We start from the raw sequence: 12,506 nt of genomic DNA, 5'->3' as shown, positions 1-12,506 counted from the left end.
GCTGCCACGGCCCGCCCCCCCCACCCCTCACCTCATTCGGTCTCTCCAGTGGTGCCAACCGCCTCATACAGGGAAATCGGCGAGCTCGGGAGCCTCCCCCCGGCGCCCCGGTGCGGCCAAGGCCCTCGGTGCGCAGCGGGATCCCCCCCGAGCGCGGACCCCGCGGCGTCGGCGGAGGAAAGGCAGCGGGGGAGGGGTCAGAGCCGCTTCACAGACAGCCCGGCTCCACCGTAGCCCCTCGCCATTTTTGTTTCCCGCGGAGGAGAGGCTGGTGCATTCTGGGAGCACAAAGGGCCTCGGCCCCGCCCCGGCGGGCCCCGCCTGCGCCGACAGGCAGCTCCTGGGCCAGGGGGCGGGGAGGCAGAGCGCCGCGGCGGAAGGACACAGGTGAAACCGAACCTTCTCCGCTGGTGAACAAAGAGGGACTACTTTCGGCGTGCTGTCCGAGGGAGAGATTCCTGCCCGCCGGCCGGGACTCGTTGCGGTAGTGCTGAGGGGAGCGCGCTGACCCACCGTCCGCTGCCTATTGTTCCCCGCCGCACCTGCGGGGAGGCGGCCTGGGCCTGGCTAACGCTGCCCGCCCCGCTGCCCTCATCCGCCCTGCGGATCCCCCACCAGCGCTTGGGGCCGCGGCGCGGCTCCCCGCATCGGTGGGGGTCGGCCCGGGCGTCTAGAAAGATCCAAGAGAGGGCAGGACGCAAGCCCAGCTTCGCGCACGGGTGGCGGCGAGGCCAGGCCAGGCCCGCCCCGGTACCGGAGTCTTCTGCGGCCGGTTAGTTAAAGGCACCGGGCAGCGTGCTTCTCTGCAGAGACTGGTAGCGGGGTGCTGCCATTTTAGGAGATGATCTAAACCTCAGAGTTGGGTTTGTAGCAGCAGCTGTATTAGCTTAGTGAAACAGGCTTTTCACTTTTTGTCACTGAGAACAACCTGGTTTTGTGCGTAGTTTCTTTGACTGTGTTATTAGACCAGTCTGCATTAAAGCAGGAATTGCCCAATACAGTGGTGACATGGTTATAAAGGTTGCCCTAACCCAGTAAGGGCAGTTGCTCAGCGCTGCTCAGGCCTCTGTGCAATACTGAAATGCAAATATTTACTGGATCTGATCTTGCCAACTGGTGTAACAGATGCTCTGGAAACGGCTGAATTTGGTGGACTGGAGGGTGAATTTTGGATTCGTGAGTCTGTCCAGTTCATGCTGCCCGAGTTCTCAAAGCTGCCTACTCTCCCAGGATAAGCCCCAGAAAATAAGTCTGGATAAATACAAGTTTTAGAGGATAGTTAAATGGATGTGCTAACTAGACACTGTTGAGCAATTCTGATAGTCTACTGCTAAAACCAGACTTGTACAACACAAGGGTCCCTGGCTGCTCTTCACAGATTTTCACGGACTGTGAACAGCAGCAAGTTTTTATTTTTAAATAACTGTGTGAGAACAAGTGTTTAGCTATGTTGAAAAGCAAACTTCCAAGTCAGCAACAGAATAAACAGGATTAAACACGAATAACTGGCTCCCTCACAACTTACTTTATTACATGGAAGGTCTTAATCAGTCTCGTCCCACTGTATCTTTGAAATGACATAAATCAGAACTTCTCAAAGTAGCATCACTCCCCTATAAAGTAAATTGTTTGTTTAGCCACTAGCATCACGGCCAAAAAAAATCAGAAACCCAACAGAAAAGCTCCTGACTAAAAAGATGCATGCTGGCTCTGCCCTCCTTACCCCTTGAGTATTGCTCCCAAAAGCAGTCTGCATAACCCCACCATAGAGCTGCACAGCCCCATCCCATCCATAAAGCACTGCTTGTCACAAAGCTAGGAGCTGCTGCTGGAATAGCAGCATCTGAGGGCAGCCCGAAAAGGAACTGGGAATCCCTACGTTATATAATTAGAGTTTGATAAACTCATTAGTTTGCTATTTCAGGGATTGTACTAGTTAGGCCAGAACATACCTCCTAAAGCTTACTATTAGCTTTATTACTACAAACAGCAGACAGTATCAATATTTTCCCACAACCTAGATTCCACATAATATCTTTCTCCTGTAATATCTGAGAAGTACAACATAAGTTTATAGCCAAACACCAAATAAAACCATTTTAAATTCTAAATTTTTTAAGGCCAGCTATTACTGATAGCTAGAAATATTCCAAGCCATACATCCTCCACATACACATCTCGCACCCCACCACCTTAATTTCGTAACTCATACTATAACATCCTTTTTTAAATCAATTTAACAGGTCACTGAATCTCCATCTGACAGCAAACCCCTTTCTAGAGCAGTGACTATGTGACTCACACTGATCCGATCCATCTGCTAGACCAAGTAAATCAAATGGCTGAGGTATACGTAGACACAGGTGACAAGTTCAACAAGAGAAATTTGCACTGGAGGAGAAATTTGCTCTGTAAGAGTCACCGGCATTGTTCCTTTGCCCAACCTGACCAGATTATTACAGGGTTGGGGATCTTACTGGAAATGTGCAAATGATCCCTTACAAATGGTTTTCAAGTTAAAAAGCTCAAATCAGTAAACCTGTGTTTGCAGCAGAAGGAGGATCCCTTGTTCTCACTAGCATATGTGGTACAAATAAATCAACAGCAATAGTAAAAAACCTAGTTTAAACACACAATTCCCATTACTATACTATGAGACGTGTATGATTGATCTGGAGCAAGCTAGAATCCTTGTCTGCTTTCTATTCAGTGCTAGTAGTAAAACAACCAGTTATTTCTTCTGTTAACATATGGCAAGACTCTATGTCATGACTTTAGAGTGAACTTTCCTGCCTTACTTTCTTTTTTGCCTTCCAGTAATACCTCAAAAGTATTTCAACATACAGTTTAAGCAATCTCTCCTGTTATGTTTTCAATTCCAGACATATTATGGATGTACTTTGAGGCGCAGAGTGACCAAAGCAAATTAAATTACATTCCCTCCAATGCCAGTAAGGGCTTTCTTGTGTAGAAGTTTCAGGAAAAAAAAAATAGTCTTTGATTATGTATCAGATTCTGCTTAGTAATAGATATTTTCAGCTTTATTCCATCTCATCTTATTAATAGCTCTGTTTCAGAAAGGAGATAAAGAATAACAACCTGGCACTGTCTTTATCTCTGTTTATTTTTGTCCATATACTGTTAGGCAAGCCTAACAGTAATACTCTTGCCATAAAGACATGCAAAAGCAAAGTCTTGGCTTTTTAAAATTCTATTTTGCCTTACTGGCACAGCAGAGAAAAATTAAATTTCATATTCAAAATGTAAATCCCCTAGTACTTAGCAGAGATGGATGAATTTGAAGAGTCAGAAACAGTGGCATTTCCCTTAGCCGATGGCCCTTCTCTTGAATGTTAACATAATTTTTAAAGGCTGGTGTTACATTTATATACTTCCCTTGCCACAATGGCCACAGAAATATTAAACTAGCAAACCAAAACACACAAAAAACAGAAGTATAAGTCAGCAATATACGTAGATGAGAGCACCAACTGCTGCACAGTATTATTGTCCATTACCTTATTGTATCACACTACATAATGTCAAAATGATACCCTTGAACAAGACAATACTGCAAAGCTTATCCTTGTACAGATGGTTGTCATGACCACAATTCAGTAAGGAGGGAATATTAGATCCCAGGCGATTTTCTCTGCATTGTTTAAGCATGGGAACAGCAAGGAAGCTCACCTGGGATCTTCCTATCTTAAATCAAGATAAATATGGTACATCTATTTTTACAAAAACATAATAATTAGTGAGAATGCACATATGCTGCATTTATTATGGCTCAACTCAAAAGAATCTTCGATTTCAAAATTTAAAAAATAAGCAAGTGATGTTATAAGATATACAGAATTTTGTATTAATCGTCTTACAACTAGCTAACAATTGTTATCATAAAATTACAGTAATTATAAAAAATATAAAAATAGCACTGAAAATATTTTAAAATTGACATCTTTAAAGGTTTTTCTAGCTAGACAAGAATATTAATAATTTTTCATACTCATATATCAACAATGCAGAGGAAAATAAATTAATATTACTGGCCATGAGGTACCCTGATACTGTTCTTCACACAGAAACACTTTTTTTCTAGTACAAGCACTTTGCCATTCCCATCTTTTTTTATCTTCTGAGAGATCAGAAAATCCTGAAAAAAACTGTCCTGTACTCCATCATGTTCTTATGCATGTTGGGATCTTGCTTGATAAATCTTAAACTGTAAATATCCTTTTAAATGTGTTCACTATCATGGTCATTGTTGACCCAATTTAGCTGGTCAAATACTATTTTTCTGTTAAATTCAATGTACAAAAACCCAACATATTTGCCCCACTAATCCTAAGCAATTATTTCTTCATTCTTATGTCCTTAATATTTAACAATCTACTGCTTGTAACTTTTGAAGATAGAATATTATGAGAGTATTGCAGTCATATTTTTGTCTGTAAGTCTCTAAAGCGCTACTGCAACACCTGCATTAAACAGCAATTAACTGTGTGGGTTAGTATATGATCTGCTTGTATCGCAACCTTTATTAGCCTTTAAACTGAGCCACATTTAAACCTGAAAACCATTAGAAGGTTGTTTACCCTTTAAAAAGTAACATTTAGCAATCTAACTCCCTTTTTTTAAATCCTTCCCTGGCACTATTACTCAAAGCACCAAAGACTCTTAAAACCAAACTGTGGGTGTTAGCTCTGCATTTAATAACATACACTTCAGACGCTTGAGAAAATATCAAACAATATTAAAAAGTCCTTAATACTTGATTCACTTAAAATTTTATTCCAGGTGTGTAACCTTTCTGAAATTACTTGTAAAACATAAGTCAGGATTTTGTATCACTGAGTGGTCTTTGGTAGGTTGGTGGATAGTTCTTCAGGTGCTCTATAGTTTACAATTCGAAGCACTTAGAAGCTATTAAATGTTCGCATAATTCTAATATAAGACCTTGGTTATTCCTAATTTGCAGTTCATACCTCACCATGGCTGAAACCTCTCTGTTTGCTGTAAGTGGCTGAACAAGAAGCAATCCCTCAGTTCACATATTTATAACAGTGGAAAAAATATAACTTGTAACAGACTGAGATATCCAAGACTGAAATTGTAAGGGCTTGAGACACAGTGTTTCTACATTATTTACAACATTTTTGAGTATGCTTGCTAAAGTGTGGGAAGGGCTCTTATTGTGAGAGCATGTGTCTCGTATCTATCTTAGTTATACTAACAATTTTTTTGTACCTGAAGACAGTGAGTGAGGTCCAAAGGAGAAAAAATAAGTGCTTGATTACAGGTTTGGCCTTGCTGAGGGTGCTTGTGTATGAATTACTGTGTCCTTACTGGTAATAGTGTCTTTTCTGTATTGAAGACTTATGGGCATATGTAGCATTATTTTATCTCCAGAAAATAGCTGTGAGAGAACTGCAGCTTATTACTGTTCTAGCTAGTGGGAATTTTGTGAAGGTATGCAAGAGTAGTCCTGAGTAATCTTTCTTCCTGTCTTTTTCTTGTGCATAAAAATATGAGCTCATTACTCAGAGTTGGAATTTAAGAGAGGTTTACTACTCTCTCTGCACTGTCATTTGGCTGCCGTGGTCATATAATCACCTTCTTTCAGGAAATAAACAGCTGCCAAGTCTTGAAATTTTCGTTAATTGCCTGGATCAGAAAGAGGTTCCGCTTCCCAAACTCTCTGAGAATTCAGTGGTGCACCAGTGTGATGCATTCCTTCCCCTACACTCTAAGCACAGATCTGAAAGCAGTTACTGAAGCTCTAGTGACTAAAGTTAAAATGCATGGTCAGCATTTCAGAGTTAAAGCCTAAGTAAGCATTTTATTAATTCACTTTAGCTCTGTTCTGTGGATTTGCAAAACTAATTGCAGTCTCAAATATTTTACATCGTGATGGGTTGTATCATAACTTCTTGAAGACTGTGGCGTCATACAGTTTTATGGCAAGGTTTTTGTCTGTCAGCATCTATGCTCCTTTGTGTACTGTAAAAATGCCTGCTAGAGCAGAATTTCCAGCTCTTGTGTGGTTAAATTTTGTAAGAGTACAGACCAGACTTACTTCTTAACTCTAAACTGAAGTAAAAAATGTTTAACAGCCCCTCAGGACACAGTTACATGGCAGAATATTGCCATTTCATCTGTGGTGAAAAATCTGTTCTGGACATCAGTCTGGCCGGAGGGAGAATTAGTACAGCATTCCTTCTGCTCTCCCACCACCTGGAATGCAGTATGGGCCTTCTCACAAGCTTTCAGCAGACCTGCCAAGTCCCACTCAGATGGAAAGTCCCTCACTTCTCTTATTTTCTTTCTTTTTTTTTTCTCTTTCCTAATGGCATCTTTTTATCTGATGAAGATGGCGACACAATACTTTTGAACAGTGCAGCCTGACAGGATCCTGCTAACACTTACAGCTGTTTGCGGTCCAGTAAATTCGGCTGCAGGGGCTGAAGATAAGGCAGTAGCCCTTTTTGTAGCTGCTGCCAGTCCAAGCGGGCTGCACAAAAAGAATAGTAAGTGGTCCCAGGCCAATGTACTACCCAATTCATTAATTCCATACTTCATTTTTCCACTGCTTATGTAACTGCTTGTTACATTTATTAACTTTGATATATTTAAGTAAAAGGTACAATCCAAGTATCGTTGTTTTGGCTAATCCAAAAGTAATAGCTATTGTCCGACATATATTTTGATCTTTCCACATGGATGCCATGTTATCTCAGCCTGAAAGCCCAGGTTCTGTTCTAACACAGTGTTGCTTATCTGCATTCAGCTAAAAAAATGATACAGAAACAGTATCAAAATAAATTCTTATTGCATCAGTCATTCGTTCTCTATTTTGACATCCTTCACACCAACACTGACATCCCCATCTATACAGTCCTGACTCTATCCCTAAAATCTGGGGCTGCCAGGATAGACAATATTTTTTCCTTATTTTTATTTCATGCTATATGCTTTTGCGATGAGTTAAAAACAGTAGTTAAATATCAATGTAAAACCAAAGCAACAGTACATGCACTTGCAACATCATCAGGCTGCAAAAGCATACTGTAAGCCAGATTGTGCCTCAGTAAGCTAGTGAAATTCTTATAATGTATCAGTAAAATAGTAGAAAAAGGTGGTCTTATGAACACAGAAGAGCTGTATTTCTACTAGATTAATATATTTAAAATAGTACAATCTGAAGTTGTCACAGCATGGGTGTAGTTACCAGATAGCTAAACTTAAAGATGTGTTTGAGAGAAGCGGGGGAACATGGCACATGCGCCCAGCCACATGAGTGGTCCCCTGCCCCAGCTTTTGCAGCCTGGTGGAAGTGTGAATTTTTCAAAGCAGCTGAACTGAGCTAAGGGCTGGCAGTCCCACTGCTTCGCTCCCAGCATGCTGCCAGGGCTCCCCTTCAGCCCACTTGGGTGCTCCTCTGACATTGCAGTGACCTGCTTCATAGCACTGAGTAGTATAAACTAACCCCACAACAGGGGTAAATAATTTTCTGCTGGTTTGGAGGCAGGGGCTGAAGGAGGAGATGGGGAGGTGAGCCCTGGCAAGTGGCTGTGAGTCCGGCTCTTCTCTGCAGTTGTAGCCGAGGGTAGTTTCCTGACGCAGCCAAACTTGTCTGGCAGCTGCTGCCATCCAAGGTTGGACTTGTTCCTGCTCAGGAGGCTGCTGATGTTGTCTACTGTGGTGGCTGTCCCCATTGCCAGGAGCCACACAGATGTGTCAGGTCAGTGAACTGCTCCAGCTGAAAAAACGTCACTTTTATGCATCTATGTATACATAACACATATATGTGTGTATAAAAATGGGTTGTTTTTCGCCAGATCAGCTAGCAGTAACTTCATGAGTCTAGGAGCTGAGAGTATGTATACACTGGGGAGGAAGTACAGAACCAAGATAGCAGAAGAGATGATAAAAATATTAATTTTGGAAAATGGAAATGCAAAGAGAAAAGGCTTATTTCTTCTTCTGTTCAAGTTATAGAATGAAACATCTACAACAAGCCAACGGGGAAACATAACCTGACCCTCAGTTTGATCCCATGGACTGCCATCTCTCTTTCAGATGGTCAAATGTATGTTCCATGGTCACAGGCAGCTCATGAATTGACAGCTAAAATATTTCTGATTATGGGACTGCTGATTTCTGATTATGAGCTGCTTCTTGAGTCAAGAAAGCAGAAGTGTGCCAAGGACTGTCAGGTAGACATGCTGTGCCTGTGAATTCACTGACACTGAAAAGCATCGTGTGATGACCTCAGCCCAACTGGGACTGAGGACCTCATGCTTTCCCAACCTGGGCAGGAATGGTGGCCATACAGGGGTCTTGATGGCTCTGCTGTGTTCCATTATAGCAAATCAAAGTTCATCCTCCTGCCTATGAGGAACGCAAAGGGGAATATCCAGACTTACCATAAACAGATGTGAAGACAACTTCAGGATGCGAAAGACCACATTCAAAGGGCTTGCCTACATGAAAACACCCTAAAAAGATAAGACAGATTAAGCTTACAAAGAGAATGCAAAAAAGGAAAGCATACTAAGTATGTGTGAGGATTATCTGATTCAGAAGTCAGTTTGCTATAGTTTAATTCTCATTCAAATTACAACTGTCTATTGTTAGTTTACCTCTCCCAAGACCTTTACCAAGTGTCTCAGATTTCTCAGGTAGGAACGACTCTAGAGCCAAGGATGGGGGGAAATGCAGGCAAGCATTAACAAGACACTGTGCTAGCATGCAGGTGGTTGCTAAAAGTAGAACTGTTTGTCTTTTGCCCTGCCTGGAATTCAGCAAACAGACCAAGAGGTCAAGTAGTGATGGCCTCCAAGGACTTTTTAATTTAGTGCAGGTTCTAGGATGTAAAACGTCTGTGACAGTGCTATCGTACTAGCAAAGATATAATGCTGTATCAGATTACTGGTGTGATTTAATTACCAGTGGATAGCCTGTGGTGAGAAGGGCATCCTTACTTGCTAGACCTGTAAATCCAGGTCTTATTTAAAAGCATTTTAAAATAGAAACAGCAAATTTAGTATGAATTATTCACTGGTTGAATATGTAATTTTCTTCTGTTTAGAATCCACTTTGAATTGTACAAAATGGCTAGAAAGAGGAACAGGGAAAAAAAGAGATGGAAAAGTTGTGTGGTTTCCACTTTGTTCTGATTTTAAATTGAAACAAATTGTAACCATCAATTTCTGACATGTGGAAAACAATAGTTGTGGTTCGAGTTTGATTTGAAGTACAATTGGACATAAACCTATATCCACAGTAGTGTAAATGAGCCCAGGTTCAAACAATACTGTGCAGAAAGGTTTTATGTGGACAGTTGCAGGACATGAACGTTTGCTGGGATAAAACATAGGTAAAAGGAGGTCAGCATGGATGTCAGCACACAGTAAGATTGTGTGTATAGAGGCAGTCACAAATTAAGTTTATTTAAAACTCTGCAAATCTCACATCAAAGTTGACCTAAACTATAACAAGTTATTTAGTACACATCTAGACAAAATAGAAAATCAATATCTGTAGTCATTTGAAATATTTTCAAAGAAATGGCACTACCTGTGTCAAATACAATGACTGCATTGACCAGCTACCTGTTAACCCTGATTAGAGGTGTAAAAGTCTAACAAAGACTCTCTGTGTCTTCAAAGAACTGTTCAGTTTACCTCACCCACCACTAATATTTTTGCAGGTATACTCCCAAATCCCAAGCTCAAATTGGTTTTATGGGCTGGAAATGTGGATTTGTGGATCAAATCTCCTTTTGTGCAGCTACTTTGTAATACAAGATCTAGAAAGAGTCTGATTGCCTGCTTGGTCAAAAGAAAATGCTTTATCTGCTACAACTGCTGAGCGGATGTGATGGTGGTGTCATTTGAATGCTCTGTTTGGAAAGAGAGCTCTGCGCCTACGTACAATGAGAGCTCAGGGCATGCACACCAATTGCACTGTTCACCATAATAGCACTGAATATATTCAGTTTATCACAACAGATATATTTTCAATGTGTTTCTTCTGAGCTAACAAATGCTTTAATTGACTGCAATAGTTTATTCTTTATACATTTAGGCAAATGATAGATATTTTTAATAGACTTAATTGTATATAAAATGTAGCCTTGGCTTCTTTTAAATGAAAGACAAGGAATCAAATAGCATGATTTCTGACATAGATTCATACAGAACAATCTTAAAATACATCTTTAAGGCCTATGTTCTTACAGATACCATACCGTCACATACAAAAATTACTTTAGTAATTTTCAAATTTTAGTAATTTGATACATTTTCTTTAGCAATCAGGCTAGATTAAGAAGTCTACACACACCCTTAGCACAGGCAAAAACTGTTTGTTCAGCTGTGCTGTGAATTTCATCACAGAAACAAACTGGGTTAAAAATAACCTCTAATTAAAAATAATTGAATAATATTGATGGACTAGGTTATAAAACTGTCTCAAAACAGTTTTATCCAGATTGGAGAGGGGGTGTGCAGGAGCAGGGATGTCTGTGACGCAGAAATAAAATGAGCTGGGAGGGGGCAGGGGAAAAATAACTTCTGTTGTGAACTTCAGCGTTGCTGAAAAAGCATGTGGCAGAACTGGGCAGTGAGAGCTGCAGTGCTGCGCAGAGCCGGGTCTGCAGAGCCTTGCAGGAACCAGGCACAAACCTCATTTGACAAGATACTTCTATAGTATATTGATATGATGTAGTCAATTGATATGACGTAGTCAATCTATGCCTACAGTGATACTTATCTCCCCAAAGTTAAATGAAGCATATAGATGTATACTATATTAACATAAGCTTGATCATTTACTTAAAGAGTTTTAAACTGTTACTGTTCCAAATTGTCTTTTCTCATTCAATTAGGCGAAAAAAACACCTTTAGAAATGCTGTCACCTAGTAGTTATTGTGTTTTCATTCATTTATGATTTTGTATAGATGGATCAAAACCATCTGTTGTTCAGAAATGTGTACTATTACATAGAGAAGAACTCAATATTTTAGACTACGGAATTTATTCTGCTTGGTTATTTTTAAAGATTTAAGAACACTTGTGTGTGAATGGAGTTCCATACTTTGCTTAAAACAGCATTTTTGCTTCTAAAAAAATAATTCTAAGTATAAAATAGTTTTACTTTATTCAAGTAATTTTGTTTATAGTGGGAATTGCTGCTAAGTACTGTAGAAATTTAGATGTTGACAAATTTAAAATAATTCAACTAATAGCGTATGCCTACTGGGATATTTTCTATCAACAATCCCACAGTACTTTCTATAAAGTAGGCTACAGGAATTAATTAATATACAGTCAATAGACTGCCTACTCTAGGGATTGAAAAAGGCATCTGCCCTGTGCCAGGAATATACTTGACTGTCTGCCTGTTTGTTTTGTTGTTTATTTAAAGGGGAGCAAAATTTTATCAAGAAAAACCAATAGTGAATAGTTAAGTAGACCAACTGTACATATAGTTAGTTAACAGGTTAGAATTTAAGTAGTACATTGCTGCTGCCTTCATAAGGGGTGATAAGCTTTTTAAGAAAGTTCATGTATTACAAACTACCTCAGAATTACCAACTTCAATAAGATAATACCAAAAAGAATTTAAAAAATAATTTAGACCTAACAAATTTATAATCCTTACAATTAGAGGTTTCCTAAAAGGAAATATTTATTTCCTAAAGATTTCTGCTAATTATTACTGCTTTCCAGGGTGCTGTCAGAATCCTCTAACAATTCAGTACAAAATTTCTGCATTTCACATATAGAGATTTTGAATGTAGCAAAACAAGTAAGACAAAATGTTATGTTTAGAGTAATTTTTGCCAATATCATGGCATGCCAGTACATCGTATTAATTCTTGCGTACAGGGCCAGATTCTCAGCTTCATTAAAGCCTGTGAACTGAAGCATATTTACTTATGTATGATTTAAGGCCTGAAGGAACGATTAATTCAGTTCAAATTCCTACATAACACAATGATTCATTCACTCTGCCCAACAGATCACTGGGCTGGAGTATATATTTTAAGGAAATGTCAGGTTTAGGGCAGATTTGAAGAGCTTTTATTCTTACCCTGTTTTAAGCAGTTCCTGTTTCTGCCACTTCTTCCAAATGACAAGCTATTCCCACATTTCTGAATATGTAAGTCTTTTGAGTGGCATGCGGAATCAAACTGGAGAACTGATGTGGCTTTTTTCTTTTTTTTTCTGGGTTATTTTTAATTTGGGTTCAGCAAAGAGTTCACCATTCAGCTACACCAACAGTTGCATGGCAGAAGAGAGAGAACAGGATGGGAGTAGGTCTAAGTAGTAGAGGACAAGAGAGGAAAGGGCTTCACATAGCAGCTCTGTTGTCTGTAGCTGCTCTTCTGCCCATTTTTCTCCTCTGTACCGTAGCTGGCAGGCGGCAGGGCATATCTGTACCTCACTGGCTGAGGTTCACAGTCTAGCATTTTAGTGTTAACTGATGTTCACAG

The 12,506-nt window shown here is 40.1% G+C and overlaps 1 protein-coding gene across 3 annotated transcripts in view; it reads right to left on the bottom strand.

The window, feature by feature from the left end:
- Window positions 1-304, bottom strand: part of MTF2 (metal response element binding transcription factor 2) — a 31,840-nt gene extending 31,536 nt beyond the window's left edge. For 2 of the 3 annotated variants that reach the window (XM_063344387.1, XM_063344388.1), the window contains exon 1: window positions 32-304. In XM_063344387.1, the coding sequence (XP_063200457.1) occupies window positions 32-36 (5 nt within the window). In that variant the 5' untranslated portion in view covers window positions 37-304. The remainder of the gene's footprint in view (window positions 1-31) is intronic. The other variant, XM_063344386.1, reaches the window with a different exon arrangement.
- Window positions 305-12,506: the final 12,202 nt, after the last annotated feature.

This window comes from Chroicocephalus ridibundus, chromosome 8 (assembly GCF_963924245.1).
Source record: "Chroicocephalus ridibundus chromosome 8, bChrRid1.1, whole genome shotgun sequence".
NCBI classification, from domain to species: domain Eukaryota; kingdom Metazoa; phylum Chordata; class Aves; order Charadriiformes; family Laridae; genus Chroicocephalus; species Chroicocephalus ridibundus.
Note: the sequence above shows the minus strand (reverse complement) of the source record. Positions and strands in the feature narration are given on the sequence as shown.